The 18,964-nt window shown below is 43.4% G+C and overlaps 1 protein-coding gene across 1 annotated transcript in view; it reads left to right on the top strand.

The window, feature by feature from the left end:
- xylt1 (xylosyltransferase I) overlaps nt 1-18,964 on the top strand; it is a 96,159-nt gene that overhangs the window by 53,280 nt on the left and 23,915 nt on the right. The window contains exons 3-7 of the mRNA XM_061830669.1: nt 2,149-2,321; nt 4,216-4,418; nt 9,377-9,457; nt 10,945-11,161; nt 11,478-11,654. Of these exons, the coding sequence (XP_061686653.1) occupies nt 2,149-2,321; nt 4,216-4,418; nt 9,377-9,457; nt 10,945-11,161; nt 11,478-11,654 (851 nt within the window). The remainder of the gene's footprint in view (nt 1-2,148; nt 2,322-4,215; nt 4,419-9,376; nt 9,458-10,944; nt 11,162-11,477; nt 11,655-18,964) is intronic.

Raw genomic sequence — 18,964 nt, 5'->3', positions numbered from 1 at the left:
TGCCCTTATAACTGCGCCACAGCTGAATTCAATCACTTGTCTGTCTTACTGTCCTTCTGCTTGCCTGTTGCCTACAAATGTCTTAGCGCTCCCTCTTCCCTCCTCTATTCCCATCCCAATTCGAGTACTAACCTTGTTAGCACAAAATTGCCCAATTTGATTTGATCAGTGTTGCGTCCTTGAGGCATTGGCTGGATTAACAATTGTGTTAGATCTGATATTTGCATCATTGAATCCTGGAGGAGCATGTTCTATCGCTTCATCTAAAATATACTAACTTGGTTAATGATAGTGTGTTTGGGTTGTGATGCCTCAGGGCTTTGCAAAGCATTTTGTTTATTAAAAAATGAAATAAAAACATCAATAATGTTTTGTGTGACCAAACAGCAAATGGGCATGATTGTAAAATTCTTTCATTGCCCTAGTGGGCACAGGTATTTCCGCACTGTCACCGCACTGTCACTCACCTTTCAGTTCAGGTCAGACTCTCTTAGACAATCTCTGACCGTAGACGCTCAAAATTCTTGCATTGATTGATCAATCCGTATGTGAATCATTTGAGAGGAACATTCTGATTGAACAGTTCCTTCACGGTTTTTATTAGCAAGTTAGTGATTTCAGTTGAAGGAGCTTCAATTATGTGACGGGAAAACAGGAACAATTTTTCATGCAAAACCGAGGATTTGACCAGGTTTCTTGCTATAGGAAGAATGATGAAAACCCCAGCTCAAGAGGATTGATGGATTCATTTTATTTTTATTTTCCCCCTGAGCTGTCTGTTGGGTCAAAGTGACTCAATGGAGATATCCCAATTACTCAAAAAAAAAGTGACAGCACAAATGAAGTTTATACACGTAATTAATTCATTCAGCTATCTCAAATGGCACACACTCAGGATCCTTTGTGAAACAACTGGTCCAATTATCCATGTATAAAGCTGACCAGTGAACCTTCTTGGACGGCCGGTGATTAACATTATGTCTAAGACAACCCACATATATCCTCCTCCTGGAATCTCTGAAATAGAGTGAAGTGCAAGAAAGAAGTAACCGTGAGTGTCAGGGTGTAATGATACTTGCAACCAGGCTGTTATGCTAGCCGCTTTCAGTCAAAGCCTAGCTGAAAATCTCTCCTTAAATGTAGATAGCGGGGATAAAGTCTTCTGATAGCTTTCCTTGTCGCTTTGATACATGGTGTTAAATCTGAGTAATTACAAGGCCTGAGGGCCAGACACTGTGTGGCATTGGGAGGGACATTTTGAGGAAACATGACCTATAGGGATTAAACAGCTTCAGTATTCCTTCTCCCTCTTCACCATAGACAGGCTCTAGGGAACCAAAGTCCTAAATTAGAGTCATTAATCTTCTTAAATTATGACACCGGAAACAAACATCTCATAAAAGCTGGTTGTGCCCATTTGTTTTAGTAACAGACGAGCCAATCCATGTCCATTACGCACTTTAGAGATTTGTCAGCTCACATCTTTCTACTGGCTTGCTCGGAGAGGTGTAAAAGCACAACATGAAGTAATGTGAGGTCTCCAATAGCACTCCGGGTGATTTTGATGGTGGCTTGACGGGCCGTGGCCGAGTCAGTATTTGCTTCCATTATTTTATCTGTGTGAAATGCGTGTTGCCTTCTTGTAGTCGTACCTGAGAGAAAATATCCCACATTGTCAATTTGTGATGTACTCCCACTACGTGCCAAAAGAAATCACGGAGACTTGTGTTTTCACTGTGTGAAATGTCTTTTGGTTTACCCCTTCATACAAGTTCTTTCTGATAAGCCAGACACTTGTTTTTGGCATCACTTTTTAAGCATCCACATGAAAAATAAAAACAGCTCTACGGATGTTCTCATTTTAGACTCCGTTACAATCGCTTGTGGCAAGGAACTGGATTGATATGCTAATGACTTACACTATCAATTAAAGTGTTCCCAAGAACTTTTGTTAACTAATATTTCTGATGATTTTACAAATCAATTATTGCATCCATCCAAATGATTCCTTATTACCATAATACTTGAGCAGATAGAAGCTTGAAACCTTAGCATCTTTGGTACAAGGCTGTCTGTTGCATTTTGCAAAAATAAAAATAATTCTCTGAATAAAAAAGCTTGTCTTTTTTTTTTTTTTTGCTGGCACAGGCAAAGCCAATACAATCATTCAGTGGGATGAGGACTCTGCAGAGAACTTCCCATCAAATCCAGTGCGAATAGCGTTTGTCTTGGTGGTGCATGGACGAGCCTCTCGCCAGTTTCAGCGTCTCCTCAAAACCATCTACCACACGTCCCACTACTACTACATACACGTGGATCAGGTGAGCTCCAGTTAAGATAAGAACGATCTAAGTAAAGGTTTCGTTGCAGACCTTCGCTCAATTAGTCAGCTTTTAAAATTGAAATCATTGTTCGTGAGAGAGTGGACAACTGTTTAACACGTATGCCTAACAGTTCTGAGGACCACAGTTCTGAGGTTCAACCCCGGACTACATGTGGAGTTTGCATGTTCTCCCCATGCCTGTGTGGAATTTCTCCTGGTACTGCAGTTTCCATATCTCAAAAACATGCATGGTAGGTTACCTGAAAAACTTTCAATGGCTAGTAGGAGTGAATGTGATTCCAACTGGTTGTGTGTTGGAATGTGCTCTGTGATTTGGCTGCCGACCAGTTGACGGTGTACCCCGCCTCTTGCTCAGAGTCGGCTGGGAAAAGATTCAGCATGTCCACGACCCCAGTGAGGATAAGCGGCATGAGAAATGGATAGATGAATCATTATTCTCTTCAGCTGTGGATGCTGTAAGAGACATACACTGATTATATAATATGCCATTAGTTTCTGCAATCTGGTCTCGAAAGCATTCTCTCATATCATCATTAGTCTAATAGCATAAATTGCCTTTGTCAGTTTTAAATTACTGTAACCAAATCAATGGAAAAAAAATATATATATATTCAACGTACATGCTAAAACTATTCTTTTTTGTTGTTGTTTTCCGAAAACGTTACAAACATAATAGATATGAATTGGGGAAACGGGCATTACGTATATAGTGGAACCTTCGTTTTCATGATAAATCCATTCCAGAAAGTCTAAATAAAACCATTGTACAAAATCCAAAGCAATATTTCCTGTAGGAAATAATGTAAATCTGATTAATCAGACACCCAAAAATATTAATATAATTTTTTTACAGAGACTAACTGTAGAAAAACACAGAGGTAATCATAAATGGCTAATGAGATGTGTTAACGAATATATAACATCCATTTTACTATTAATGAATACAATTGATGGAATATACATTGAGAGGGGGAGTTCCATTTTCTATAGTGTTTCTCACCTCTTTTTCAAATAGGTGGCTGTTTTTGTCATGTGATGTAAAAACATTTCGACACAGGTTAAAAAGTATGCCATAATGCAAGCTTTTTAGGTTTTAACAACTCAAGCCAATAAGAAGCCTGCTGGTCTGCTTAGTAACTCTTGGGAAAACTTGGGTACCATTCAGACAGTTTGGAGTCTTCAATTTACCTACCATGCAAGTTTTGGGAAACAGAAGAAATCGGAATACCCGGAAAAAAAACCTATGGAGGCGCATTGAGAACATGCTGATCCCACACAAGAAGGCAACGATGCAGGTTTGAACCCATAACCTCAGAACTGTGAGGCAGGTGCACTAACTTGTACACCGTGCTATATTTACAATATTAAAAAAAAGCATCAATGTAAATAATTATTTTTCCAGAGTGAACAGTGGTTGTGTTATTTTCTCTGCCTCACTTAAATTATTGTCGGGATGTTGTCTTTGAAAGTGCTCCAACATGTTAGATGTGTTGTCTGTGAGTCATGGATTTTCTTAAGCACTTACAGCAAATAGTTCGACCTTGTCGACTATTACACTCATAGATTTTTGCCTATCACAGTTAGGGCTTAGAGTGTATTTTTGCAATCCACAAGGGTTCATCGGAGATTGATGAATACCTCTCAGACTCACTCAATCAAAACCGAGCAGTATTGTCTTGACACTGGCAGAATTTGTCTTTCAACTCGGTATTTGATTATATTGTGCAATTAAGAAAGTTATAGTATGCGGGGGTAGTATATAGACTGCTTTTAAATTAATTGTTCTTCTGATATGCATAACGTTCATAATCCATCACCTTTTAAGTGAATTGCTGTCAAGAAAGTTTGATGAAACATTTCTTTTGTTGCAGCGCTCCAACTACCTCCATCGGCAGGTAAAAGCCTTGGCTGCTCAATATCCCAACGTGAGGGTGACCCCATGGCGCATGGCCACCATCTGGGGGGGTGCGAGTCTCCTCACCATGTATCTTCGAAGTATGGCTGACCTGTTGTCTATGAGGGACTGGAGCTGGGATTTCTTCATCAACCTCAGTGCGGCTGACTACCCTATCAGGTAAAAGAAGAAGACATCGCAACATCAACTGTAATCTTGCGGGTGGGGGAATTGGGTCTAGAAAGGTGATGAGGAAAGTCTTTGTGTGTGTGTGATGGTAGTGAATTCTGTGAAGATTAGGTCTTTGGAGTTGAAGGAGATGGCTTTGAGTCCTGTTATGGCCTGAAATCTACAAATGCCAAACTACCACCGTTGCGCCACAGTTAAATTGTTGTAGGAGCCTTTGCACACCTCCTTGAGGGAGACCAATAACTACAATACAATAAACCGAATGTGCGTAAAGCTGCGCATAGGATATTTGAGTTCTTTAAAGAAGGCAGGAAGCAGGAATGCTTGGCATTATGGGGTCTCTCAGTCCAAATGGCAGAGGTCTGATTTGCACGGGACTGGGCTTTTGTGGTTAAACCCATTCATGGGCAGGGTGGCAATTTGTTGCCTTATTGAGATAAAAGTCTCCTAACAGACCACAATCAAGGAAATAACACTTCTTTTTTGTTTATGGTTAAATTAAGGGCAAAAAAGATGTGCCCTCTCGCGGGCAGTGTCCCAAAACTGGGACGGGTATGTTATCAGTTCTGTGAAGTGGTACATATTAGAGATATTGTTTATTAATTAATTCTTATTCTATAACAACACTTACGCATTAATAATACTGATGGATTAGCATTTTGAAGACAAACTTAGTTGGATACTGACATTTCTCCCTTTCTTCTCTTAGAAAACGCTCCATGTGTACTTCAGGCAGCCATGTTGGGTCAGGAAGGAAAGGGAAATATCTCCGTGCTAACTTTGACCGATGAGTTATCCTCTCCTGACACCAAATTATGGCTACATTTAAATATTTTGATATACTGAAGGATATAATGCGTGAAAATCATGATGTCCCAAAAATGGGATGCTGCCCACGAATGGGTTTTAACTGTGAGCTTTGAATAAAGATTCTCTCACGCTAAACCACACAGATCAATGAAATCAAACGTCTGCTACTGAAACATTTTACCTTCACACCTTCTGTTCTAGGTCTTTGTTTCCTTGCTTGTTCTCCATTCACTAGGTTACATGGTGACATGATTACAATTTAATTGCCTTCGGTCAATAGATATTGACTTTCTCTGGATCCTTTCTACTGTATGGTCCAAAAACCTGATCTCGATTTTGAAATCAGTGTTTCTTTAAAGAGGCTGTAGAGGGTAATTCAAGGTCACAAATCTCATGTGAACTGGAGATGATGTCACAAAATTAGACTTGAGAAGATTTTGGGGGGGTAAATTCCTTTATGTGAGTTTGTTGTCCTTCTGGGAGTTCAGGCTCTGCTCCATTTCTGAAGAAGCCATGCAGCAACTAATTAAAATGCTTCTACAAGAGTTACCTCTATTGCACAGCCAGATGTCCACCAGTTGGTTTTAGACACGATGTTAAAATGAACAAGGGAAGTAGGATCTGATATTTTTTGCACACTACAGCCAAGAAATTAAATTTGTTCTGACAAGTTTAATGTTCATGCTCCCACGTTATTGATGAATGCCGCTGACATGGCGTCAATATGTTTTTGCGGCATGTCTGAGTTTGTCTTCTTGCATCGCTGCATGTTTGCAAATTCATCCTGTCACTGCATGATAAAATGCACTCGCCAGTGTGCCAAGGCACTGTTTTGCTTGTATTTTGCATCCACATTTGCATGACTGTGATGGAGTTTTTTTTTTTAATTGCTGACAGTGGAGATTTTAAGACCCATCTGTTGGGAAATGAAACGATTGATGGAGCAAAAGAGGGAAATGAGATGCAGAAATGAGGAAAAAGAGGAGAAAAGAGGGAGCGAGGTCAAGCGTGGGGAAATACATCATTTGGATCCTTACAATTCTGAAATACAGTATCTGGCAAAACCTGGCAGTTGTAAATATACGTAACAAAATTCGCAGACTGGCAATGTGCACAATGTATTTTGGGGGGGGGTGTCTGGAGCACAAGTGGCTCTGTTGAGAGAGATTTTGTGTTCATTTTCCTACATCAGTGTGATTTACAGTGAAGAAAATATATATATTTTTTTTTATCTTAAACAATGACGTTAGACTCTATCATATTGTAGGTTTTACTGAACAAAACTGGACTATTCTCTGCCTTTTATCAGTTGAAAGATCCTTCTCCTTTAATCACTTTCATTTAATTAAGCGCATCTTTGAAACAAATTATCAAATCAAAATCAGTGATACACAACCAGGATTGTGTGCCGTGGAAAATCATGAGTGCAGCAGAAAATGATCCATTTTCTCTTAATTTTTCAGAAAGATGGATGGATTATTACACATACAGTATGTCTTTGTTCATCTGTTTTTACCAGTGCAGTATCTTAACAGAAAAACGAATGAACACTTTTCTATTAGATGGCAGAAGATAAAATAAATCAGAATATCCACAACAAATTGAGTCATGACCTTGTGCGAGTGTATCCTTTGTGTTCGGTTGTCCAGTTTTCATACTGTACATTTGTGAGTAAGTTTAGACAAGATCGTTTCAGTAGTTGTACTTTTCGTAACATTATTGGGGGGTCCGGGGTATTCCGTGACCATTTTGCAATGCAAAATGGGTTAATTGGTTCAATAACTAAAACGTGGTTTATTCAACTTAAACATTGGTTCTAGTCGTCCAATATGGGTAAATCCTCGACCCCGTTTGCGTTGAAATCTGAATTACAGAAAATTGCCTGCCAGTCTTCCCATTGTGACTGTAAAGGATTGGCAGGAATCCGAATGGGTGCTGTGGCAGTGGGGGTGGGGTCTCTCTTGTACTGGCCTGTCCTGACTACTGCTGTTGTTATCAGTGGGATGGGAGACAAGCATTATTTCCCCTCTAATTCCCTGATAATGTCTGTCCTGCCGCATGGCTGCCTCTCAAAGGCAAACGCGGAGCCACTCACACCAATTGGGGTGGAGGTGTGGGGGATAGGGGGTATGTGTGCGTGTCCAGAGAGGCCAAAAGAGAGTTACACACATGCTTTTGTCAGAGAGTAGGACCCTCTTTCCCGGCTTTTATCTTCTACACACAGTCTCCTTGTGCTTACCTTTTTTACTTTTAAAGCCCTTTCGTTGACTTTATAGTTATGTTTAAAATAATTGAGCATTGTCAGACAACTAACTGCAGTATCCTCATTTTTAATTTTGTGACCCACACATTAGTATTATTGTGAGTATGTTTTTATTTATTTGGGGGGGGGGGTATGAAGGTGTCATCTTCTTCTGAAGACACATTGATTCATTTCATAAATAAAACAAGCAAAACTTTGTTAAAATTATTCGTATTACTATTTTGCCATTTCTTATGACAGAAATGATAAATATGAACAAATGTGTTTGATTGTCTGGCGACAACCCATTAATTATAGCTTTGCAATATTCCACACTGGGATTGAAAGTCCTACTTCTAAACACGTCACATTATGAATTGAATATGACCATGGAAGAGAATTGATGACATTATGATGTAGTTTAATTGGCTATGATATTGGGAAAAACTACAGAATTTCGGTGTCTCTGGCGGAGTGTGAAAGCAGAGAATTGTGTGTGTGAATACTGCTGAGAAACAGAGCAGCCACCGGCCTGACAGTAAGCAAACTAGACCCAACGGACTCGAGGTGACCGGTCAGGTGGCAAAGTTGCGGTATGACTCTTCCAGTGTGTGTGCGTGTGTGTGGATGTGTGCGTGTTTGTGACTGAGTGTGCTTTCAAGCATTTTTGTGCCTCTCTGCATACATATTGTATTGGCAATGTGAAAACTAGCGGTCACACAGCATGCGTGTCTGGGTGTGAGTGCAGCATGGAGACAGAAAAGACCGTGTGTGCACAGCATATCATCAGTTTGAGTTTATGGCTCAGGACCTCCTAAAATAAGCACCCCACACCCACCCCCACCCCCCAGGCTGTGAAATTGCTCCTTCAAGAGAAAATGACATTAATATGTGCTTGTCCCTCCCCCCACTGATCTTTGCACTTTTAACCACAGCCTCGCTGCTCTTTTTGAAAGGGAATGCATGAAAAGCTCCAAACCAGAAGAAATGACTGGGGCATACAGCCTGCAGAGCAAAGCTTTTAGCCTCTTTGGCCTGAGCAATGTAAAACCAGCATGGAGTCTTTCATCTAAATAATGGCAACACAATCTTTTCTATGATCCTAAATTGTTCGCCAGGGAGAAAAAAAAACACACTGAGCATCTAAGGTCATTAGAAAATGTCTTCAACTGTTGCAGATTGTCTTTTCTTAGTAAGAATGTACCATATTTTCGCGACCTTAAGGCGCACCATATTAAGAGTTGCCATCTCAGTTGCCATTTGTCATCCATCGCTCCCACGCCGCTCGCAACTTCACTTTGTACACCCTGTTTACACCGATGTCGAACGAATGAAGTTGCTTCGCTGAGCCTCCCAGAATAATAGCAAGCTCCGAGTTCATTTGCTGTGGTGTTTTATTCACAACGGTTGTTTGTTCTTTGATCATTAATCCATTGCTCGAGTTGCTCTTCCAACTCGGGCCACCTCGCCCTGTTTCCGCGGAAACTCATCTTCCTCTTCTTGACTTGGCAAAGCTAGTTTTCCTGCTTCCTCAACTTTAACACCGTGGATTAATTGATCTTGAATTCTCTCGTGGCTCTTTGATTCCCAGGTTTCTCCGCGTAAGTGATAGTTTACAGTTTAAACGGTGCTTCGTAAGCCTATCTCTTTATTAGTGCCATTTTTGGGGGGTCCTCAGCCAAAGCGATGTTGTTTAGCACATACTGGCACTATCTACCTTCTGCGGGGTGAGCCTTTAGCATCCTCCCCCACGCCCACACTTCTCCCTGTAACGTCCGCATGCTGTCCTTTGACACGCCCGCTTTTCCTCTATATAAGTTGCTTTCCAACGGCACGCAGGTGTTCTTCAAGTGGCACTGTGACATTTTTGTAACAGCCTTCTTCTTTTTGTTTTTAGGACAAACAACCAGCTGGTGGGCTTTTTGTCCAAATACCGAGACATGAACTTCATCAAGTCCCATGGCAGGGACAATGCCAGGTGTCTTAACTTTGGAATGCATTCTAATCAAAATTGGGAGGTTTACTCAAAAAATGTTTGCCGATGCAGTTACTTACTCCTTTCCCGTTTAAAAAAAATTTAGGGAGTAATGTAATCCAACTACGATAACATTAAATGAATGCTAAATTGTGATTACTTTTGGAGCACTTCAACACCAAACATGGCCAAAAAGAAATGTCAATAATATATGTTTTTGTTCATGTATACTTATCTGTCTTTTAGATAGGCAAATGGATGAGTGCATCGATGGATAGATATAGATTTGTTAGCTTCATAATGTTTTTAAACCGTTTACACACGATTCAGTTTTTGTTCTAAGAAATGTAATTGAAACAGGCACCTATGGACACACACACGCACATGCTGGCAATTTCAAAACAATGACGATGATTCGTAACATCACTGGTGAAAAACTTTTTTTTCCCTTTCCCTGCAGTCGTTTCAATGAAATTGTGGCCATTTATCTTCTTGTTGCACCCCTGAACACGGGGAAAAAAACTTGCTCGACCGACTAGTTTAAAAGTAGTGAAAACAGGCGAGGGCTCAAATCACCAACTGGCCTACTTCTCTCCTGCATTAAAATTGTAATAAAATGATAATAATAATATAATGCAAATTTGTTATTGTTTTATTCTGTAAATGTACTGGATAATACTAAAAATACACAGTTATGTACTGCTGTTACATATATTCTGTTACACCCCAAGCCTGGCCTTCTCTCAAAATTACGAACAACCTCTTCCAATTATGAACAACCGTCGCGATGAGAACTGGTTTTCACCTGTATCCGTCTTCCGTTGCCACTTCATGAATTATGGATTAACGTTACTATTGTGGCAACCCAGTGAGTCTCCGTCTTTGCTGCTGCCACCAACAGCTCACTGCACTCATCCCTCCCCGATGGCCAATCTGTTGTCACACTGCACACAAAAATACCCCAAAACACACGCTTGCATAACTCAGGATGACTCAACAGTACGTCTGTGCGTTGGAAGCCACATTGCATCATTTGATTCATATTCTTCTGCTTGCAGTTATTGATCAAAAACAACACTAATCTTGCTATTGAATTAAAGTATAATGTATAATTTATATCTAGATATCTGAGACTTGCAACTTGACTGCCCATGAAACCAACCAGTTCTAATAAGCCCAGCTTGTTGACTTGAACTTGACTCTAGACCGTTAACACTTGATATGTAGCAGTAAAAAAACCAAACAAAAAAAAACAAACACCTATTATATATGTATCACTGGTAGCTATTGATAAAAGTGTAATGTGACATAACGACAGCCTGTCACGTGAGGCAACAGTAATGTCATTATTGAGCATAAATTTGCAAGAGAAAAAAATAAAGACCTCTGATTGATTTCCGTTTGTCTTATTTTAGTTATCAAAAAAGCAAATGTTCTGTATGCTAACAAATGCCAGCTTTTGACGATCCAAGTCATCTTTTGTTTTCTAGGTTTATCCGTAAACAAGGTCTGGATCGTCTCTTCTACGAGTGTGACACCCACATGTGGAGGCTGGGTGACCGTAAAATCCCAGAGGGCATCTCCGTGGACGGAGGCTCCGACTGGTTCCTTCTGAACCGCATGTTTGTGGAATATGTCATCAACTCTAAGGACAATCTGGTCACCAACATGAAGCGCTTCTACGCCTACACTCTGCTCCCTGCCGAGGTAACACATTTTCATTTGACCTAACGCTAAGTGACAAGTAAGCGAGGCTTTGTACCCAGGATGCATTGTTCGGAGACAGAGACTTCAGGTTTCTTGTCATTCCTGTCAGCAGGAAAAAAATGACAGAGAATCATAAAGTGCAAGATGCAAGCCTTGGATTTGTGGCTGTATTCCACTCACTAGGGAAATTGTCTTTTTTTAATCATAATTTTCTGATTGTACTCTCTCTGCTGCTGCTCTTTTGCCCTTGAGTACTGAAAGCTGTGCTACTTTTTTCACTCTCTTCCCGCCACATGTCCATTTGTTTTCTTTCCAGTCATTCTTCCACACTGTGTTGGAGAACAGTGCCTACTGTGAGAGCATGGTGGATAACAACCTGCGCATCACCAACTGGAATCGTAAATTGGGCTGTAAATGCCAGTACAAGCACATCGTTGACTGGTGCGGATGTTCCCCTAATGACTTCAAGCCTGTAGACTTCCACCGCTTTCAGGTAATAATAACACCCTCCATTAATTTCACTTTTTGCTTCCAGTGATTTATGAACTTGCTTGAGAAACAGCCAGTCGCACTGGAGAGATTTAACCACTTTCTTATTTCATGACATTTAGACAGTAACTTTTAAATGATCATATTAATACTTGCATGTACATTCAGTTCATAGGTACACCTGCTACGTATGTACGTCTACTAGGGGCAAGTCTCTCTCTTTTTTGTCTTTTTTTGCCTATGTGACATTATCTAAGTGATACATAACGTACTCTCACTCCAAGATGAACATATGCAGCGATTTAAGCAAGTATTTATTTTGTTACTTATTTCACAACTGTGTTTATTCATTTAAACGACTTCAACAATAACAGTGCTTAGCGCTGCTGAAAGCGCCACATTTTCTCCATGGAGGTGCTTCATAAGTTTGTTGTGCTGCCACAAGCTGTTTTTGCTCTTATTTTTCTGTCCCCAAAAACATCGCAAACCCTATCCCGGCTATTTTTGAAGCCGAAAAATATTCACACCTGTCTTCCTTTTTGCTCTCCCATGATGTGTATGTCTGACAGTGAGTGACTGACTTCCTGAGCAATGTGGCGTGCTGCTGCACTCGGGCATGACACACATACCCAAGCAAAAGAAAAAGTATTTTTCGACAACCAGCTATCTGCAGTACTGTTCAAAATAGCAGCAGTCCAATGTTACTAACCAGGTTATGCTTAGTTTTGATTGACATTTCTAGCATAGACAATATATTTAGAATGGCAGTTGTAGATTCCAGTAGTTCAGAAAAACCTGAAGTACATTATTACTTGGGTCATTGAGCTACATTACAAGGATTGATAGACTGTGAAAGTCAAACGTAATCAACATTAAATTTTAATTTCATGTTACAACACTTGCATTACATCTCATTATATATTGCAGGTGTACCTACCTCACAAAGTGATCAGTGAATGGACAACTGGGATAAAAAGCATTTTGAATTCTGCACTGAAAAAAAATGCACAACTATGTCCCCTCATTTGTTTTAAATGGGATTGTAACTGGATATTGACAAAATAATCTGAAAGTAAGAGCAGTGGCTCATCCATAAGGACCCTATGGATCCAGAGGGTCATGCTTCAAGTGCCGCTGGGGACAAAGAAATTGCAACGCTTTGTTGAAGAGATGCTGATGTGCATTCTGACTAATGTTGAGGTGCCCTTATGGCATTGAACTATAGCGTGTATATTGAATTTCCCCTTGAGAGATCATATCCAGTGTATCTTTTTTTTTTAAATCAAGTTTATAATTAGCTACACGTACCAGGTTTAATTCTTCACAGAAGTATTTGTGACGACTCATTGTTCCCCCTGTAGCGGTTTGATGGAAGAAGCAGCAGAGATGAACATCTTACTGAAAAAATGACCCAAAGGTGACAAGCACACACCTTATTAGTTGATTTTCTGTCCCAGTCTTTGTCCTCTACATCAGAATGTTCCCATAGCTCTCATAATCAATGAGTAGAAAATGATATCATAGGTTAGGTGACCCAGAAAGTGAACATTTAAAAAGTAATTAGACCCTCCTTGCCTTAGGTGTTAAGAGAATAGGATAGGGGAAGAGGATAGTTAACTTTTGAAAGTGGGAGGAAGACAAGTGGCAGTGACCCTGGGAGCCTGTCAAAGAATCTGAATCCCACTTGGACATTTAATAAGCTCCTACAAAGTAACATCTGTGGCACAATGTGAAAATGTTCTGCCACAGTTAAATACCTCTTGAAGTCGTATAGGTTTTCAACCGTGACTCCTGTCCTTCACATAGCTGTCAAAGCCGCAGCATTCAACTTCTTTGCCAGATTAGTCTGCAGCCTGTCTGGCCTCACTCACTGGCGCCTCAGTGCCAACACATTACCACAACTTCCCGGCAGTGCTGCTGGCCTTGGTTAGCACCCCGGTATCAGTGAAGCCCATCCCTTGGTATAAAAGTGGGGAACAAAAGCTGGCTTTGCAGGAGCGTGCCAGGCCCCACTATAAATAGGACTTGATATCCCACTGAGCAGAAAATCTGAATTTCCCTAGGAATCTTAACATTATGGGAGATACAGACCAGAACATTACCATAGACTGTATAAAATATGGGAATTTGGCCGGGAGCGTTAAAAAGTCATGCAAAGACAGGGATGACAATTGGGGGAGGGGAGGGACTTGATTAGGAGGTTTTGCCTGGAATTAAATGAATTAAAAGATGTTTTAGTGAGTAGAATGTTTCAAATAGCAACTCCGACAGACATCATGTATCCATCCATTTGCTGCACCGCTTCTCCTCACTCGGGCCGCGGGTGTGCTGGAGCCTATCCTCGCTGACGCTGGGCGAGACCCTGAACTGGTCATCAGCAATCGGAGGGCAGGCGTGGACAATCAATCTCATATTAACACTCACGGGCACTTTCAAGTTTTCAATTAATTTTCCATGCATGTTTTTGGAAAAGGGAGGAACCCAAGCAGCCACGGGGAGAGCATGCAAACTCCACAAAGGTGAAGTCAGACTTGAACCCAGGTCCCAGAACTGTGGGGCAGAAGTGTTAACTAGTCACAAATGCTGTCTCTATCAGACACAGTTAAAAAAAAAAAAAAAAAAAAACATTGTAAGTAAATGCGGTCGTTGTCAGTAACTTTCCGTGTTTAGCTGCCAGACTTTCGGCAAGTTCCAGGTTTCCCTGGAATGCAATAAAAGCTCTTTAAAGCCATCTTATTCACTGTGTATGTACAGCTGATAACTACAACTTTTATATTATACAGGTAGATATTACATTATGGGCGGCACGGTGGATCAGCTGGTAAAGCGTTGGCCTCACAGTTCTGAGGACCCGGGTTCGATCCTGGCCCCGCCTGTGTGGAGTTTGCATGTTGTCCCCGTGCCTGCGTGGGTTTTCTCCGGGCACTCCGGTTTCCTCTCAGATCCCAAAAACATGCAAAATTAATTGGACACTCTAAATTACCCCTATGTGTGATTGTGAGTGCCGCTGTTTGTCTCTATGTGCCCTGTGATTGGCTGGCAACCAGTTCAGGGTGTACCCTGCCTCCTGCCGGTTGACAGCTGAGATAGGCTCCAGCAATCCCGTGACCCTAGTGAGGATAAGTGGCTAAGAAAATGGATGGATGGGTATTATATTATATATATGAATGAAAACAACAACACGTTGATAAATATTTCTATTATAATTTTTCCACTGAAACCTATTTCATGTTGCATACTGTTAGTCAATCTATATCGTGATATGAATTTCAAATCATATGACAGAGTCTAGATACGGTTTGTTATGACTTTCATAGTGTTGTCTTTTCATTTGAAAATGTATTTTTGCCAACATCAGCGTTCAAGAAACCAACCACGTTAATTCAATCGATACGGTTGATAATGAAATGATAACATTTCCATTAATATCAAATCTAGGTGCCACTATTAAGGCTTTCAAAGAGCACATTGATGTCACGTTCACTTATTTTGTAATGACTGGAAATTGTCTGACATTAAGATGATCGCTCGTGTTACAACTGCCTATTTTGCTGCATAATTATTTTGAATTGCCATCACCCTCAGAGAACTTAATCTTGAGAGAGAAAGTGGTGGTGTGCCTTTTAAGTGGGTCAGCACTGTGCGGTAGTGTGTTTCACGTTGCATTTGGTAAGCATGTGGGAGAGACTAGCTATGACAGCACCGAAGGGCATGTCAAAACCCACTAGTTCTGAGAACATTCAAGCACCAAAATTTCCCACCTACACCTTCAACTTAATGTTGGAAACACACAAAATCAATCTGGCGCCGTATGACATCAAGATGGCACCCTGGAATGACAGTCGCAAAGGGAAAGAGTGGAGGTGCCCAAAATGTGCCAAAAGTTCATTTGCTCTCCCTTTTTTCGTAGCTTGCACCAAGGTGCTTGGAGCTAGCTAACTATTGGTTAATAGTTTTGTGTCTGTGGCTGAAAAGAAAAATCTTTGTGTGCATGCCAAGCTGTGGAGGCGGCAGATTTCATGATCCACCTCCAGCCAAACAAGCAAAAGTTGCAAGGACAGAGAGGGTGAGATTGGCGTGGATGGAAAAGAGCAAATAAGGGAAAGCTAAAAATACAACCTGTGGGAGAACAGTTCAGCTGATGAATATTATACTGTGCAATGCTTTTAATGGGATTTAACGGGAGTATGTGGAAATGTAAATGTTCTTTTTCTCTGAATACAGTGAATCCCTGCTAGTTGCAGGGATGGATACTGGAACAGACCAAGTCGCAAAACTCTGCCGTTGGAAATGTATAGACAGGGCAGGACGTTTTATAATGGGCGCCTTATGTGCACATTAAGTTCCAAATTCTGTAAATGTTGTTGTGCAATTACTCCAATAAAGTACAACCTTACACACTGGTTACATTGTTAGAACGCATGCTAGCGTGTCTTTCAGCGTGAACGAAAGCTGCCGTGTGATAGCGCTCACAAGGCAGTGAGTGACAATTGCAATTTTACAGACTGCATGTAAGCAGAAGAAGCTTACATCCCCCCCCACGCATTGACAGTGTAGGCAAGTCAATCCATTTTCTGAGTCGCTTATCCTCACGAGGGTTGCATGAGTGCTGGAGCCTATCCCAGATGTCAACGGGCAGGAGGCGGGGTTCACGCTGAACTGGTTGCCAGCCAATCACATGGCACATGGAGACAGACAACAGTTGTACTGCTGATAACCTACGCAGGCACGGGAAGAACATGCAAACTCCAACCAGGGGGAGGCCGGGATCTGAACCCCGGTTAAAACTGTCAGGCCAACGGTCTACAGCTGCACTACTGTGCCGCCAGCTTCAAAATAATTTGTTTATAAACAAGAAGAATTGTGTTTATTCTACTGCCATAAACACACTCAATGTGTAATTCAAAAAATTCTGTTACTGACCCTTAGTCAAAATCGCCATGCCATGGAGGGACGACGACCCGACCCCGGCGGGTGTGCACTGCAGGAACCGAGGGGGGCAGGGCCGCACTGTCCATTGAGTCAAGGAACAAGGGCCCAGGCGGGGTCGATGGCACCCCGGCAGGTGTATGGGCACAGGGGAAAGGGGGACGACCCCGGCATGTGGGAGGGCCAACCCCAAAGGCTGGTGTCCAAGTGTACGGGTTTGACACTGTCCATGGAAACAGTCTTGGGTCTACTGCCAATGTGCACGAGCAGGATCTTATTACCGCGTTCCAGGACCCTGAACGGGCCGTCGTATGGGGGGCGCAGGGGTCCACGGTGGTCGTCTTGTCGAATGGACACAAAATCCGCAGAGCTCAGGCAACGGGGCAGCTGGGCAGCTGGGGTGCCATGTTGCGACTTGGGAACAGGCGCGAACCCTTTGGCGGCCTCCAGCAGGGAGGACCGTTGCCTGGCTGCAGACCAAGGCACTGTGGCGTCCGGGATGAATTCGCCGGGGACCCGCGGCGGCTGGCCATAGACGATCTCGGCGGACGAGGACATCACGTCTTCCTTGGGGGTGCACCTGAGGCCGAGCATGACCCACGCTTATCCAACCACTTCCCGTCCGTCAAGCCGACACAAAGTGCCGCTTTCATGGAGCGGTGGAACCGCTTGCAGAGACCGTTCGCCTGTGGATGATAGGCAGTAGTGCGGTGCAGCTTGACCCCCAAACTCTCAGCGACTGCATTCCAGAGTTCGGAGGTAAACTGAGGGCCACGGTCGGAGGAAAGGTCGGACGGGGTCCCAAAGCGCACAACCCACGTGCCGATGAACGCCCCGGCCACGTCCGACGACGTTGAGGAAAGGGGAACGGCTTCGGGCCAGCGGTTCGTCCTGTCCACCATGGTGAGCAAGCTCTCAGGGGGCTTTTGTGTGGCGATGCACCTTAGCACGCTGACATGCCTCACACGAGTCGACCAGGCCTGCACATCCTTCTTAGGCCCGCGCCACACGAACTTCTGGGCCACCAGCCTCACGGACGGTTTCCTGCCGGGGTGGGGGAGGTTGTAGACTGCCTCGAAAACAGCCCGCCGCCAGTTCGCAAGGACCAGCGGCCGAGGCTGGCCTGCCGAGAGGTCGCACAGCAACCTGACGCCGGAGTCACCAACAGCGACTTCCTCCAGCCGCAAACCCGTGTCAGAAGTCTTGAAAGCCTGCACCCCATGGTCCAAGGCCTGGTCTGCGCTCATGCGGGAGTAGTCGAGACCCAGATGCACAGTGCCGACGACCGCCCTGGAGAGGCAGTCCGCGACCACGTTGGATTTGGTGGCGATGTGTTGGATGTGTACTCTGAGATGAACGACAGTTGGCGTTGCTGGTGGGCGGACCATGGCTCAGACACCTTGGACATGGCAAAAGTCACGGGTTTATGGTCCACATATGCCGTGAACTTACGGCCTTAAAATAGGGAACGGAAGTGGCAGCTCACTAGCCAGAGGCCGAGGAGGTCCCTATTGAATGTGGTGTATTTGCGTTCCCCGGGGAACAGCTGATGGCTGAAAAAGGCAAGAGGTTCCCAAGTGCCACCGACCTACTGTTCGAATACGGCCCCAACAGAGTAGTCTAATGCGTCAGTAGTGAGAGCGACGGGGGCCCCCTTGGGACAGGTGGTCCAGCATGGCGGCACGACTCAGCGCGGCTTTCGTTGCCTCGAAGGCGTCCACCCTCTCGGCCCTCCATTCAATGTCCTGGTTGGGGGCCTTGCCTTTAAGAGCCTCCTTCACCGGGCGCATGGTGTGGGCCGCCCGGCGGATGAACCGGTGGTAGAAAGTCATCATCCCCAGAAACACCCGCGGAAAAGCGGAGACGGCCTCCACCTTTGCTGGAAGGGGGGGGGGGTTCTTGTCGATGAGGTCCCCGAGGAACTGGAAGGAGGGCACCCCGAAAACACACTTTGCCGGGTTGATGATCAGGCCATGGTGCTCGAGTCTTGCGAAGAGGTCGCGGTGGTGCAGCAAATGTTCTTCCTCCGAGGATCTGGCGACGAGGATGTCATCCAAATAGACGAACACAAAGGGCAAGTCTCTGAGCACAGAATCCATCAAACGTTGGAAAGATTGGGCTGCGTTTTTGAGACCAAACAGCATCCTCAGAAACTCGAACAGGCCAAATGGTCTAACCCGTCTTGGGAACATCTGAGGGGTGCACGGGAACCTAGTGATACTCGCGCACCAGGTCGACCTTGGAGAAAAAGATTTTGCTCGCCAGGTGGGCCGAGCAGTCCTGAATGTGTGGAACAGGGTAGCGGTTGGGTGTTGTGGCGTCGTTAAGGCAGGGGTAGTCACCACACAGTTGCCACCCGCCACTCGGTTTAGGGACGATGTGTAG

The sequence above is a fragment of the Syngnathoides biaculeatus genome, chromosome 9, assembly GCF_019802595.1.
Source record: "Syngnathoides biaculeatus isolate LvHL_M chromosome 9, ASM1980259v1, whole genome shotgun sequence".
NCBI lineage: Eukaryota > Metazoa > Chordata > Actinopteri > Syngnathiformes > Syngnathidae > Syngnathoides > Syngnathoides biaculeatus.
This window is presented reverse-complemented; position numbering and strand designations above follow the sequence as displayed.